We start from the raw sequence: 15,893 nt of genomic DNA on the forward strand, positions 1-15,893 counted from the left end.
GGAACCCAAGGCATACAGCTTTCTGGTGGTATGGAACCCAAGGCATACAGCTTTCTGGTGGTATGACTTGCACTGCTGTAGCTACAGCAGGGTGGGACAAATGCCCGCATTTTTTAGCAGTTAGTTTATACAACTGCACAGGGCTCAGTCACTGGGAGATGACTAATGGCATCCAGGGCTGCTCTCAGCTCTTACGGTCCCCGTTCCCTTTTCAGCTTCCCTATGTTCTTCTATACCAAGTAGCACAGTGCATTGCAGTCACGCTTTTAAAGCTCTGCGTGAGGGTGGAGGGGGCAGGAGCAGGATGTCTCCCTGAAGCAGACCTGTTTGGAGTGCTGCTCTTTCCCTCAGCCAGCTGGACAGTTTGTTCTCAAAAAAAAAAAAAAAAAAAAAAAAAAGAGCAGAGAAAAACTTTGTAAAATCCTGAAGTGGTTTCTGTAGAGGGGTGACACATCTGAAATGAACATTCATGTCTAGTCTTTAGCAAAGCCAAAAGGCAAAACCATAGGTTCTGTATGGGCAGTGGTTGTGAAATGAGCATGGAGGAACACTTGTACAGAAGGGAGACCCGATGGAGGTTCGATGGGGAGAAGGAGAAAGGAGTTGGTCCTCTTGACTCGGTCTGCTGGGCAGCTCAGTGCCAGAGCAGCCTCCAGCTCCCCGCTGGTGGGGGCCGGTAGGCTTCCTGTTTGGACTGACTCGGGGGTGCTACCAAACTGTATTGCAAGGGAGAATTTCTGATTGACTGTAATGCCTATTTCTGTACAAACGTTGACCGTTAAATATTTTGTGCACCAGCATACTTTCAGGACAGATTGCCAGTCATCCTCAGTCGATAACGCATCGCAGCACTGCCTGGTGTGCTGAGGGACCTGATTGTGCTGAGTCTTCCCAAAGCCCCAGTTCAGATCCAGAACAGAGCTCCTTTACTTTTTAATTGGAAAAAGCTGCTCTTGTTCATCCAGAGTAATGTCCACACAGCTGATCATTCTAAAATAATTAACCCAGGATGTTTTATTCTAACACAGCTCTTCTGATTTATTTTTTGTCATGAGTATAGGAAAACAACCTGAGAAGATATGCTGAAGTTGATTGACGCTAAAAGGGGGAAAGAGAATGTTTCTGCAGACTTTTTCCTCCCGCAAAACTCTTGTCTGAGAGGATAGAGTGTACTGATGGTGTAATTTATTGTAATTATGCACAGATGTTACTTAGATCCAACTTGCAGTAAATTAAGCTGGTAGAAACTGCTTATTGCAAAGTAACGTTGAAGTCCCATTTAGCTCCTCAGCACTGGAATGTGCCGAATTTTGCTTGGAGTCAATCTGTATTGTGGGTGAGCTCCCAGCCAAGGAGTTGATGGTACTGGGCATGGGATCAGGCACTCACCTCTACTGCCACCAAGATCAAAAGTGCTTCTGTATAAAAAGAGTTACTTTAAATTAATTAAAAAAAAAAAAAAAAAAGCATACTCATTTTGTGAGGCAATTAAGAGGAATAATAAGATTGTGGTAGTGTACTGAATAAAGGAGTCTGCAGTGTGCTGTTTTGCAGCTTATGGCAAGCTGGGAAAGCAAAAAATGGAGTGGTGTGCTACAGCTTACAAGGATCTGCTGACAGGGAGCTCTGTGCTGCCACGTGGAATTGGTGGGCACTGTCTAGATCATGTATGCCTGATGCACACAGATCTTTGTTTCCTCCCAGACCATAGGAAGACATTGGAACAGTGACGAACTGAACTCCTCTAGAAAATAAGGCAGCTGAGTGTTCCGTGCATCCAATTGGTTCTTCTTGGTGAAACAGCAGAGAGCCCCAGTGCCAAGCTGCTGGGAAGAACCCTCGCTGCACACGGCATGCAGTGATGCTGGGCTGCAGGAATGGTGAACATAAAATGTTGGAACTGGAGAAGGGATGCGGTTAATTCTGATAGTTGTTATTTGGTAAAGCTTATATTCTCCAGACAGATACGGTAACGTGTTCTGCATTTGAGGGTGAGCTCTGAACTGTCTGGTAGTTGTGTAAGTAGTCGGGATGCTGCCCAGTGCTTTGATCAGGCTGCTGGCTCCAAGGAGATCAGCCTGCTCATCCAGCGTGCTACAGAGCTCCTCGCTGCATCTGTAAAAGCCAAAACGAGTATTTGTTTTTGCATCGTTAAATAGAGGTGGTACAATGGAGGCACCATGTTAGGGTCTGCTTTTCAGAAAACCGCTAAGCTACGGTAAACACAGCAGTCCCGTAGATGAGCAGGTGCTGGTAACATGACCTGGAACCGAAAGTGAAATTGTTTCTAGCTGGCCAAGTCCTAAGAATAAATAAGGAGAGGGAGGCGCGCCGTCCTCCTGCCCCGCTGAGCAGCCTGGGGGCCCGCTCAGGGTTTGTTTCCCTGGCACTCGGGGGTGCGCGACCGGCAGGCACCGCCGCTGCCCGGTTCCGCCCGGCCGAGCGCTGCCCGCCGATTCTCGGAGCCGGGTTTCCCCAGCCCGCCCGGGGCTGCGCGGCCGCTGCAGCTTATGCCGCCGGGCCGGACGGGCCCCGCAGCGGGGCGGGCGCTGCAGCCGGGCGGGGCGGGGCGGGCCGAGGCCAGGTGGGGCGCCGCGGCGGAGCCGTGCGGGTGCCGGCGGGAGCCATGCGCTGGGAGCGGACGCTGCTGCTCCGCACGGCCAAGGTAGCGGCGCCGCGGACGGGCTGCGCTGGGGGTCGGGGTCGGCCGGGCCGCGCTCGGTGGCGCTGAATGAACCGCATTGGAGAACGGAAGGTGTCACGGCTCTGCTGAACTGCCGGGCTGCTTTTTTTTATCCCAGCCGAGGGGAGAACTTCAGCGCTTACTCTGGTTACTTACTATGGTTCCTTCGTGGTGAATAGTTAAGCTTTTAGGAAAAAAAAAAGTTTCTTTGAAACTTGTCTGTCCTCGTGCTTGTAGGTGCCCACTCGCTCCTGTTGCTGGCTGCACACGGCATGCTGAGAGCCTGAGGCCTCAAGTTTGCTCTAAGCACTGACCTTTGTAGATCTTTTGCTTTTTGATAACTTCTGTTACTGTCTTGCTTTCTGGTAAATACACAAAGTGCTGAGAATTACTTGACTCACTATATACTTAAGCTGCAACGGTTTTTCTCTTTCACAGTTGCCTTCTCTCTCGTTCTGTTCCGTTGCTGTCTGAGCTGTGGCTACATATCGATACTTTGTAGGTACCAGTCTGTGAACCAGGATTCTCTGTCTTGCTCTGGCTGCTCAGGGCCGTCAGCTGTCTTAAGCATTTGAGAGTTTGCCCTTTTTCTCATCTTTTGTTGGATGTCTGTAAAAAGCGTGAAGCTTATGTTTTACTTTTAGAAGATCAGTTTATTGATGCTGTACTTTGGCCAGCTGAACAAAGGTGCATTTTTGCGGACTTACATCCTTGTCAGTTTGATTGGTACAAAAAAGAACAGCTGGACTTTAGTGCTCACATTTATCTTTCTCCTTGTCTAGATTGAACGACTGGAAGTCAGCAGCCTAGCACAGACCTCCAGTGCAGTGGCCTCAAGCACTGATGGCAGCATCAATGCAGACTCTGTCGATGGCACCCCAGATCCGCAGCGTACAAAAGCAGCCATCACACACCTGCAGCAGAAGATACTGAAATTGACCGAGCAGATCAAAATCGAACAAACGGCCCGTGATGACAATGTGGCAGAGTACCTGAAGCTAGCCAACAATGCAGACAAGCAGCAGAGCGCCCGCATTAAGCAGGTGTTTGAGAAGAAGAATCAAAAGTCTGCCCAGACGATCTTGCAGCTGCAGAAGAAGCTAGAACATTACCATCGAAAGCTGCGAGAAATCGAACAAAATGGGATCCCTCGGCAGCCAAAGGATGTCTTCAGGGATATGCACCAGGGATTGAAAGATGTTGGAGCGAAAGTCACTGGGTTCAGTGAGGGAGTAGTAGATAGTGTTAAAGGTGGGCTTTCCAGTTTCTCCCAAGCCACACATTCAGCAGCAGGAGCTGTGGTTTCCAAACCCCGGGAGATTGCCTCTCTCATCAGGAACAAGTTTGGGAGTGCGGACAATATTGCTAATCTGAAAGACTCCTTAGAAGAAGGCCAGGAAGATGGGACAGGAGGCAAGGCTCTAGGTGTTATCCAGAACTTTCAGTCAAGCCCAAAATATGGCAGTGAAGAGGACTGCTCCAGTGCTACGTCAGGCTCAGTGGGAGCCAACAGCACAACAGGGGGCCCTGTGGGAGCTTCCAGCTCCAAAACAAACACTCTGGATATGCAGAGCTCAGGGTTTGATGCAATACTACATGAGATTCAAGAAATTCGAGAGACACAGGCAAGACTGGAAGAGTCATTTGAGGATCTTAAGGTTCGCTATCAGAGGGATTACTCATTAATAATGCAGACTTTGCAGGAGGAACGGTACAGGTAAGTACTTTTTTACTAGTTTCCGTATTAAATGCTGTGGGTATAGAGCACGGGAGTCCTGGAGAGTAGTGCTCTGCAGCCTGGTTCAGGTGGGATGCTCTGCAGTCAGTTTGGGATTTTGCTTTCCTAATATTGTCTTTTGTAAATATCCTTATTCTGCTGCTCATTTTCCTCTCTCTACAAGAAAGGAATAGCAAGAATAAAGGTCATTTCATACTTTTTTCCTCATAAGAAGTCAAACCAAAGAAGTTAGAAAGGTGTCCCCAGGAAACAGGAGTACGTTGATTACTTTTAGCCAGGCAGTGCTTTGCCCATGAAAAAGCCTGTGAAGGTCTGGGGTAAGGCAGGGTTCAAGTGGATTCAAGTGAATAGTATTCTGACCCTGACCCTTCCAGTGCTCAGAGCTGTGAATCTACAAGGGAAGAACATATCCAGCTTTCTTAGTCTATAAAAATATGTGCTTTTCCCTTATACCAAAACTAGAATTTACATTCTTGGCTCTGCTCCACCGTGGCAAAGTTCAAATAACTGAAGGTAAATGGAAAGTTAGCTAATGGCAATGTTCTTGTCATGGAGGTAACATGGCTCTGGAGGTGGACCAGCCCCATGCTTTGGTCACTCTTTGCCTTGCTGGAAGGACTGGGGAAGCAGTGAGGCTGCTGCCACAGTGCCAGTCTCCAGCACTCCAGCACTGCAGGATATATAGAATCCCCCTCATCAGAGCAGAGGCTGCTCCCCAGCTCCACAGGGGCAGGAGGAGGGGATAGCTAGAGGCTGCCTCTCTGCCAGGCCCCCCCAGGACACCACAGCCTAAATGCAGTGTGACTCTTCTAGTGCACTTTAAAAACTTTACATGAAAAATGCAAGGGACCCAACTCCTCATTCTGATAGAGGACAGCAGGCTTTTGTGAAAAGCTTGTTTGTGGCCTTCATCACTCAGACCAGGCTGGAAAGCCTATGAGGCTCAGCACACCTGTCAGGTTTGGGGACAGGCTCTCTGAAGTACTCTGTGCCATTTGCTGCCTCAGTTTGATTTGCTCCATGCTTCATAGTCACTCTACAGCTTTTCAGACATGCCGGTGCCAGATCATTGGAAAAACATTTGAAAAGGCTTAGCCTGCTGGGATGTTGTAGTGACAGCAAGCTTTCTGTGTGTTTTGCAAAGCTTAGCTAGACAAAGCCAAACCAGCATCACTTTCTAATTCCACGTCGCCACAGTCAGCAATTTGAGTGAAACCGGAGCCCAGCACAGCAACTTTGGTTCCTAGTACCTCACTGTCATCAGGTCACATTGTGAAGAGAAGGGGAGATAGCGCTTCCTCTCCACAGCAGAGAGGGGTCTTGTTTGGTGCTGTGTGGGTTGTTGTTTTGCACATACAGCAGCAGCCATTCATAGTGGAACGCTATATGCAAGCACTATGCAGCTGAAGGAGTGGCCTGAAACTACAACAAAGGAGCTTGGCTGGGGACTAATGTGTGTTGGCAGCTAAGTGGACTAGTATTCCCTGACAGTGTTCAGCAAAGTTCACGGAGGTCCTTCTGTGAGCCCAGCATGAAGCCCTCAGGGTAAATCTAGCATCTACCCTCTAAAGCAGCCTTGAGTGAAGAACTTTCAGGAGAGTCTGTATTTGATATATACAGAAAAAAGTACGGTGGTTGAGACTTGCCATTGGAAAGCTCATGCAAATGAGTGGAAGGTGTGACCTCTAGAGAGGACTGGTTGAACTACGCTAAGTGCTCTGCAGGCTTTCAGAAATGAGCAGGTAACACAAGGAGCTCGTGTATTAATACATGGAGAGAAATTGTACGAGTCTAGGTTCTTGTTTGGCAGCCTCATTTTTTAAAATATCGGGAAGACAAAAGCCAGGAGGGCAGTGGTGACATGTGACAGCAGAGAAGATGTTCCTGTCCTGTGTGGAAAGCTGGCACTTGTTCCTCTGGCCGTTAACCCTTCCTTTCCTTCAGAAAAAGAAAGGAAAGATGGAAGTGGAAGCTGACGTTCAAGATGGGGGACTCAAACTAATCATAGCCTGCCTTTGAAAGCTATTAACGCCTCGTAACTCTGCTGTATTTCTGGATGCTTTCAAAAACAAGCTCTGAGCCCAAGTTTGAGTTTTTAAAAATGTGTATTTTAGAGAAGCCTTTGCTAATAGGGCTGTGTGGAATATTTGCATCATCTGTGTAAACTGGAAGAAACAAAACAGATTGTGATGTTTTCTCATCCAGTCTTGGTCCGTTTCCTTGTTCTTAGATGTTCTGCTTTTCTGCAGGTTCTAGTGTGTTTTGTCTGCATACTCATTTTGTTTCTGCTTATCAGCCAAGGTTCTGACTCGCTGGTGTTCCTTGACCTGCTCCATCTGCCTCCAGTCCCCATTCAGCTCTCCTTGTCAGCACAGCTGCTCTGTCAGCCATCTCCGCAGGCTCCACTGGTGCAGCCACCCCAGCCCTTGGCCCAGGGGATGCTGGAGCGGCCTGGCAGCACCCGGGAGCACATGTTGGCAAAGGGTGGCCCCACGGGTCGTGGAGGCAGGAGGACTCTGGCCTGCACCTTTGCGCTCACTGTGTTGCCTCCACGTTGGGAACGGGCCCTGCAGCAGCCTGCTGCTTATCTCAGCAGTTGGAAGGTGGCAGTTGTTTACTGATATGAGCAGGGACTTTCTGTGCTATTGAGACTGACATAAAAGTTCCTGCTGAGTGTTTTCATCTTTCTTGTCCCTTCAGGAACCTGTTTGTACACAGTAAAATAATGAGCTCATGGGATTGGAGTGTGGCCATACTGAGGTCTTGGGCTCCTTCCCAGCCCGGCATCCTTGGAAAGTGTGTTCTGATCCCCCACGTTCCTGTCAGAGAAATCCACCAGCTGAAATGCTGGGAGCTCACACTATCCTTGCTGTCATTTTGTTGTTGGGCTTCAGTCTGTTCTCATTTATTTTAAAATAGATCAAGTGTGCTAAAATTCTGGGACTGGAAGATTGAACGGTACAAGCTAGGGCAGCGAATGCTTTGTGCTCAACATAGAAGGATCTTCACCCAAGTATGAAGCATTGAGGTGCTTACACAAAGCTATTTTCTCTCACCAGAGGAGGTCTTGAAGCTGGAAGCACAGCGTGAACAGTGACACAGAGCAGCTCTGCCCCTCGAGCGTTGCTTAGGTAGAAGTCTTGGAATATGCTGCTAATAGGTATTGCTTTTAGCTATGCTGCTCTGCTGTTGGAAGCAGTGTGTTCAGCAGCACGAAAAACGCACTTGAGAAGTAAAAGTTGGGTGATGTTCTGTAGGACGTGGCCCCTCCCTCCACAAAAATGGTATCTCGAGAGCTGTTTGAAGAGATACTAAAATACGGTTGTTTCTTTTTAAAGAAACAGGATTTAAGCTGCTTAGCAACAGCTGTTTTGTGAAGGGTGTTTATGTAGGAGGTTAAAGTATATACTCATGGTGTTTTCAGAAACGGTTTAGTTCCTTTTGGTGTGAAAACCCACTGGAGGACTTTAAAATACATTAGCAAATGGAATATGTTTCAAGTGATCTGTGCTGCCTTTGGGACTCCTGAGTGAGTTTAGTTGTGCTTTCTTGGTTGATGGCAAGTTTTTTGTGGTTTTTTTGTTTGTTTGTTTGTTTTTAAATGAGGTGGAAACAAATGGCAATGTTAATTATCTGAGTTCCTTCTTCATTAGCCAGTCTTCACATGGCTGCTCTCATGCTCAAGCTTGTAGCTCCTGGGAAACCAGTTCCCTCGTGTGCCCTGCTGCAGTGGCACAGCAGCCCTGGCACCTCAGGGTCAGCTGGGTTCTGTCTGGGGCTCACTGCTGCTCAACCACTTGTTGGAAACTGCTCTGCTGAGCCCGACTCCTCCTTTTCACTTTAAGTAATTGGAGCATTGAGAATGTGAATGAAAATTCGCTTCAGACTTTTCAGTTTAAAATAAAAACCCCAAAGCATTGTTCAGTACTAGCTTCTGCCTGCGGATTCTGACTATGTAGCTCATGAAGCACTGAAAAACTTGGGGGTTGGGGAAGCAGAATTTTTGGTTTACTTTCAGAACTTAAATTCTCATTTATAGAGAGGTGGTGCTTATTTGTTTTATGTGTGTATGTATGTACATCAATTAAATTAGGGTTGGGGTCAGAGGGGGACAGAAATTAAGGAATTATCTGTGTTGAAATCCGTTCAGATTTCTCTGTTAGTAGTATCAAGAGCAAACGATAAGAGCTGTACTTTAAACTTTTTCCAAGCTGTTACAGTGGACTCAGTCAGTGGAAATCAGAGTGGGAAGAGCACGGTGGCTGCAATAGTTGTACCCATACCTTCCTTGCCATCAGGGCATTGCTGATAACGGACCAGGAATGAGGAAGCACAGAGGAGAAGGCCGGTGTGTCAGCTGTTCTCAGCCCTGGGCTGAGCTCTCTTCATGTTTACCTTTGGGAACAAGACAAACACTTGCCTGATTTTTAAAGCATATTGAAACATGAGTTGCTAGTAAAGGGCTTGAAATTCCAAGGGTGAAGTGCTGCATACAAATACAAAATATCCCTAATGGATTTTGAAGATTCTGAAATGAGGTGAAGCTGTTGCTGAAGTCGGTTTAAAACTCAGTGAGAAACGAAGCTTTCTCAGAAATGTCATCAATACTTTTCTGAGCAGCCCTCTTCTGCCAAACTGCTCTCAGACTGCTCACCACAGCAAACTGAAAAATAAGCCTGCAGTTCAGTGATTCATGTGTCCTTCTTGTAAGTAATGCAGTGGTCTTTGCTAGTTAAGCTGAATCATTTGCAAGAGATTAAAAATACATCAATAAATCAGACTTCTGTGCAGTCTCGTGTGTAAAGACTAGAAAATGCTATCATGTTCTCCAAGGCATATAACTGCATATAATTTCATTGTCATTTTTATTGCAATTACTTTTCAGGCGTAGAGGAAATTGCTTAAGTTAAGTTTATAGTGTTAGAAGGGAACTTATTCAGGTTAAAACAAAAGTTTGAAGAATAAATACGCTAATTCTGCACTTGATTTCTTCCATCTCTTTACAGTCGTCATTTCTGCTCTCTGCTTGTTTTTCCCTGGCTCAAAACAAGACTAATGCTATCTTACCTGGTAGAAGGGCTTTCTTGAATTCTCGCTGGAAGGGCCTCACATTGTTTATAAAGCAAAATTCTGTAGGCACAACCATTTTTAAATGACAAGTCTGTCACTACTCAGTTACTTGGTCTAACAGTTGCCTCCCTCTTCTCAATAAAGCTGTTGTACCATGTCATCTCATTTCTAGATGTGAAAGACTCGAAGAGCAGCTAAATGACCTGACTGAGCTCCATCAGAATGAGATCCTGAATCTGAAACAGGAGCTGGCCAGCATGGAGGAGAAAATTGCCTATCAGTCTTATGAGCGAGCCCGGGACATCCAGGTGGGTGACAGAAGTGGGAGCACTGAAGTCTGGTCTTCCACCTGCTCCCTCAGTAACTGTTCTTTAAATACTTCTTTGATTCGGAGTTTGTTGTAAATCACCGTAGATTTATTGCTAAACTTTACGCTGAAGATTTCCGTAAGATCTTTATTCAGTCCCTGACCCCCAGATGTCTCCCCAAATAATTATTTTGCAATGAAAGGCTGTGCACATTCAGTGAGCAAATTCTTCCTGAGGGGACCTCCACTCGTTCAGAGAAGGGTTTTACAATGGCTGATAGCACAGTGGAAGCCTGCATTCACTTTTTATGCTGGCTCGATTTGCAGGGTTTTGTTTGGATATTGGAAATTAATGGTCTCTGACCTGAAGTTTTGTTTTTTATTCTTGTTTTTTTGTTTTGTTTTGTTTTGTTTTGTTTTTTTTTTTACAATAATGTTCCCAGTGAACTCATTTGGGATGCATTTCTGTGTCATGAATTTTAGAACAGTCACCAAAGACATCTCAGGAAAAATGCAGTTGGCTTTGTGTATCCACTGCATTTTGTCAGCAGTTATTTCCGTTGGTTTGCCCAAATACACAGTTAGTTTTGAAAGAAAGTTTTCTTCAGTGTTTTAAGGACCAAAGCTAAGGATAGTCTGCGATGGGAGGGCCTTCCATGGGCAGACACAGGGCAAAGACCTGGGCAATGATCTGAGCAGCAGCTGGACCTTGTCAAGGCCTACTCAGAAACAAATCTGTCATCTATTTTAAATTCTTGTCGCATTTGCTTTAGCAGGCATCTCAGCGTAGATAACTGATGTGAGATATTTATAACGTGAGTGGAGAACTGTAGGTCAGAGTTCTCCCTTTCCTCCTCTGAAGGAGTTCCACCCAGGTGAGACAAGGCAGGCCTGGCTTGTGGCACTGGTAGGTTCAGCTGCAAGGCGAGTTGAGTCAGTGTCCGTTTTGGGGTCCTTGCTTCTTGCAGGTGTTGTTTGGTTACCTGTTATCTTCAGGTGGCATAACTAAAGAGAAGCCCTTGTGCTTCATTGACTTCCACAGATGATACACAGAGGCAGAGAAATGTAACAGATGGCAGTGACCTTTAAGTTCAACATAAATCAGTGTCTGTGGCCGCTGGCAGTAAACAGCAGTCTCTCCCTTTGGGAAATGTTGCAATATTCACATTTTATCCTCCTTTATTTTTTCCTCCTTCAGCAGCAGGAAAAGTTGAGGTTGGAAACTTAAACTGAAGAGGGATATTCTCAATAGCTTCTTCTATCCTTCATTCCTTGGCTCATCACTTTTAGTATAAACTTTAGTACAAATACGGACCGGCTGGGGGAACGATAAATATTCAGTTTTCTTGCATGAAGGAGCAGTGGGGGGCATAGGCTGGTGCTGCAGAGGAGCAGCAACAGAGCTTGGTCTGCAGGCACAGGTCCTGGTTCTGATTTGATCATCAGTCTGGGGGACATCGCTGCTCTGCTCAGACTTCTGACTATTACCAAAGTCAGCATTCAGGTCCTGGGAAAAGCAGACCAGAGGGAGCATTGAGGGCGAAATTGTAACTTCATATCTCTGCGAGCAAATTGCCTTAAGTTCCCCTACTTGTTCTAACCCACCCACTGGCTGTTGGTGGTGGGTGTGTTGGCCAGGTGTGGTAGCAGCTACTTCTCCTGGTTGCCAACTGGGCAGCCCCAGCCCTGCATCCTCAGAGCTTTCCCTGGGCTTGTTCAGCTCAGTAGCCAAGCAGGATGCAGCTGAGCCTTTTCAGTTAGTTGTTGCTGTTTCCTTAGTATTGTGCCAGATTGAATAGAGGGTTGAATGGGAGTTAGGTGAGCACAAACCAGAGGAAAAAAATGATGGAAATGAGAGGCATCCACATAGGATGAGGAGTGCTGGAGGAACACAGTGCCTTCATCCCCTCAGGGGTCTCTTGAAACAAACTGAGATGGGCAGCCCTCCTTTCAAGTAGGTGAAGTCTGACTGCTTGCTGAGGGCTCTGTCTTCCTTCCTATGGATCTGACCACAAAACAGGGAGGGTGATAAGGCCTCTGCCGTGTGCGAGGACAGACAGCTTATGTGCAAAGCGTTGTAACAGAGCCTGGCTTCTGCCAAAGCTGTCACCTAACGCCTTCAAGACTTACTCAGGGGAACGAGGTCACACGGTGTCTTACACACTGCTGCACTTAGTTGGTGAGGGCTCCTCAATCACGTGAAGTGGCGCCGCCTCTTCTCCTGCTGCAGGACATGAAATCAGCGTCGTGACTTACATCCTGCAGGAGGTGCATGAGGAAGGTGGCCCTGCTGTGGTTTGGTTGCTAAGATGAGAGCCCTGGGCTGCTGCAGCATCAGCCCGTGGGGCGCTGGAACCGAGCGGTGTGTTCTTACCTACAGGAGGCCCTGGAAGCGTGCCAGACCCGCATCTCCAAGATGGAGCTACAGCAGCAGCAGCAGCAGGTGGTGCAGCTGGAGGGTCTGGAGAATGCCACGGCCAGGAACCTGCTGGGGAAGTTTATCAACATCCTCCTGGCTGTCATGGCCGTCCTCCTTGTCTTCGTCTCCACTGTGGCCAACTGCGTCGTGCCCCTCATGAAAACTCGCAATAGGACGTTCAGCACTTTATTCATAGTGGTTTTAATTGCCTTTTTGTGGAAGCACTGGGATGCCATCTCTGGCTACTTGGAACGGTTTTTGTCTCCCCCCAGATGATGCCATGAGGAATCGGCTGCATCGCCCCCTCCCAGCACACTCGGTGAGCAAGCGTGGCAAAGATTAGTCAGCAACTACGCCGCTGAAGTTTTAAAGTGTCTGAGTGAATTTGTTTACATTTAGAATAACGTTTTTTCTCTGCGAGATGCATTGCAATAGTATTTTTTAGATTTTATTCAAGAACTCTTTTTGGCGAGAATCCCGGATAATTTTTATGTAGCATGGTTCTCTTTGGATGCAAATCTTAAGATTCTTTAAAGTGTACAAAATAAATAAAATACCGAAATTTGGAGCATACCAATGGGCAACTTAAACTGTGGCTTGAACTACTGTACTAAACCTGTCAGGAAGAGGAAGAATGTGATTAACTTAAGATGAGCAAAACTAAATGTAGTGCACGCAGCCTTGAGGGATGGTACCACAGCAAACCTGTAACACTAAACTTTTACTGTGAAGTCTGCTCACATTCCATGTCCAAATGTATGGGTTTGGAGTGGTTTCTTTACAAGACAACAAAACAACGTGTGGATCTCTTTCCCGACCCAGCGTCGGGTTTGCCATTCGTGCTGACCTGACTGAACAGTGACTTTCTATAAGGCTGGTTAACTGCTAAGTGTATGAAGTGGAAGCCTCGTGCCACATACAGAAACTGCACAGTCGTGCTGCAGTATTTTGAAGTAGTCCTTGAAACACTTACCTTTAAGCAAAGCCCTTGGTCGCACTTTTAAGGTTTTTTTTTAATGTATGTATATTCACAGATTTAAAAAAAAATCCAAACAGCATACTTGAAGAGTGTTATACTCAAACTCTCAGTGCTTCCTTATTGTTTCTAATAGGATTTTTTATTATTATTATTATTATTATTATTATTATTGGGTTGTTGGTTTTTGTTGTGTTTTTTTGTTTTTTTTTTAAAGGGGTTGGGAGGGTCATTGCTTTTTTTTTTTTTTTTTTTTTTTTTTTCCTTTTAAATAAAGAAGTGATGTTTTTAAATGAAGAAATGCGTGAATAATTGTAAGCTGTCTTGTCCTGAAACAGTTTTGAGGAGGACAGACGGTAGTTTCTAGTGCCAGCCTGTCTGGAGCACAGTGCTGTTCATATGCCATTTCTGTCCTCCTGAGCACACAGATGCAGCATCAGGAAGAACATCCATAACATCCATCCTCTCCGCACTTTCTTGTCAGGCAGGTGTTTGTTTTTTTTTTTTCTTTTTCCAAATGTGAAAGAGAATACATGTATATTTCTTGCTTCAACATCATCTTTCATTCCTGGCCTCGGGTTCAGAATAGGGAATTTCTTTGCATACCTTCCTAGGCAACATTCTTTTAAGAAAAGAAGTGCTGAATCAACAGTGTGCTTACAGGAATGATTGCCTCAGAAATATTCCTGATTCAGTTTTTAAATAAACTCCTAAAGAGTGAAACCAAAGTTTTCCTCCTGTCAGGCTCTAATCAGATCATCTGTGTAGAGATTAGTAGACTGTACCTGTATAGTGTGCCATAGACAGCATCCTCTTCTTTGTCTGTGAGGGCAAGCACTTGTGTAGCTACACTGTCAGAGCTCTAAAGGAAACGTCAGCTTCAGCCGCACCCTCGCAGGCCCAGCAGTGCTGCTGTTGCTGACGGCTGTTGGCACTGGCAGGCAAGGCTGCATGGCGAAGGAATACGGATTCACTCTGTTTTCTGTAAAGTTTGGTGCCCCTTTCTGGCGTTACAGTGTCAGCATACAGCTTCCATCTCCGTGAAATGTTAACAGGCTCCAGGAGTCTTTCAGCACCGTTTGTGGTGGTTACTCAGATGTGCTGTTATTCTTCCCTCCAGGTTTGTGTTCTCTCTAGGAACTAAATGTTGCTCAGGTGACCTAGACCAGTTGAGATCATACATACACATACATGGAACATGTGCATTATATATACTGTACTTGTATATGTGTATATGTGTGTGTGTATATGTATATATGTATATATATGTGTGTATGTATATATATATATATATATATATATATATATAATATATGCCATGCTGTGATGCAAATTGTGGCCTCTAGAAATTCCCCTGAACTAGGTTAACTGGCTGCTGGCTGCTGTAAGCCCTCCACAGCTCACTCATTCTTCGGAGATTCTTTGTGTGTTTTCCATACTCACAAAAAACTCAGGTACCCTTGCAGGGATCCCAGCACGCCTGCCTTTGTCACTGTATGCACTGATCTGCTCCTGTCGTGCTTCAAGCGCAAATTGCCAATTGCAGTTCCTTAAGCCAAAAAGAATTGTTCTTCTCACAGAGCTGCAGACAGAGCAAAGGTTGCATAACCATTCCCCCTCTGGACAGTTCTTCTAGCTCAAGTGAAACTGCATTCTGTTTACCATCCTTATCTGGCTGGTACAGATTACATGGATAATCATCTTCTTCCGTTAGGTTTTGTCAGAAATAACAGCATGAGTAACAGTGAGAAATAATTTGGTACATAACAGAAAAGCGTTGTTGCCTTTATTTGTGGTTCCTGGCCTCTGCGCCTCTGTTTTCCTCCGTTTTGGTCACTCTAAAAGAGCTCACGGTAGGTTTTCCTGTGGTCAAAGCAGGAGGCAATTGGAAGCCAATGGATTTGGAGGCTCAGTGCCGCTCATCTGTAGTATCTGAAGGCAGTGATTGTCTTTCTTCTTTATATCCTAACTTCATTTAGTGTCTCAACTGTGTCACGGTCAGTAAATGCCGTCTGCTGATTTGCCAGGTGTAGGCTTGATAGAAACTGATCACCTCAAAACTGTTTGGCGAAGGCCACAGGTGTGTGGCTCTAGGCTGCGTCTGTCTGTGTCTCTTTCTCTCTCGACACCTTTTTTCCATTCCAGAAAGTCATCTGCAGTAATGCCACATATGATGCTGCATCCACTTTTCTTATCCTAATAGGACTGCCGTGTGTTTTGCCTTTTGCGCTAGCAGAATGTTTTGGGTTCCTCCCTCTTCGATTTGAAGGTCGGTGACGATTTCTGATAGGTTAACAATGATTATATTGTTGGAAATGTGATTCTAGCTTTAAGGCTCCCTTTCCCTGTAAGTGGTTGTGTTTGCTTTCTTGATTAAGCATTCCTGGATGATGCGTAGAAGAGTACGTGGTGTGGGTGTGCACGTGTGAGTACCTTTTGTGGGCCTCCTTATGGGCGTACACTATTTTAGTGACCATCTCTGAGTTGCAGAATGTTTTCCCCAACATTTCCTATTCAGAGTTGGAACAATTCTGGAATTATTTGGACGTGTTTAGCGCATATCAGCTTGGGATATGAAAAGGGAAGAATGCAATGGACTGTGGTAGTTGGGGAAGCAGCAGCTCTTCAGAGAAATTCTGAGGTTCGAGTGAAGCTCATCTGTTTTTTCCTATTTGTTTTCTCAATGTAAAAAAAAAAAAA

The 15,893-nt window shown here is 45.9% G+C and overlaps 1 protein-coding gene across 8 annotated transcripts in view; it reads left to right on the top strand.

Moving 5' to 3' along the window:
• Positions 1–13,384, top strand: part of TMCC1 (transmembrane and coiled-coil domain family 1) — a 106,035-nt gene extending 92,651 nt beyond the window's left edge. For 7 of the 8 annotated variants that reach the window (XM_042823878.1, XM_042823882.1, XM_042823883.1 and 4 more), the window contains 3 exons: positions 3,466–4,400; positions 9,664–9,799; positions 12,179–13,384. In XM_042823878.1, coding sequence (XP_042679812.1) covers positions 3,466–4,400; positions 9,664–9,799; positions 12,179–12,493 — 1,386 coding nt within the window. In that variant the 3' untranslated portion in view covers positions 12,494–13,384. Of the gene's footprint in view, positions 1–2,598; positions 2,666–3,465; positions 4,401–9,663; positions 9,800–12,178 lie in introns of those variants that run through there. The other variant, XM_042823884.1, reaches the window with a different exon arrangement.
• Positions 13,385–15,893: the final 2,509 nt, after the last annotated feature.

Source organism: Centrocercus urophasianus, unplaced genomic scaffold, assembly GCF_019232065.1.
Source record: "Centrocercus urophasianus isolate 14NV4802_14NV808 unplaced genomic scaffold, USGS_Curo_1.0 seq_22, whole genome shotgun sequence".
In the NCBI taxonomy this organism is placed as follows: domain Eukaryota; kingdom Metazoa; phylum Chordata; class Aves; order Galliformes; family Phasianidae; genus Centrocercus; species Centrocercus urophasianus.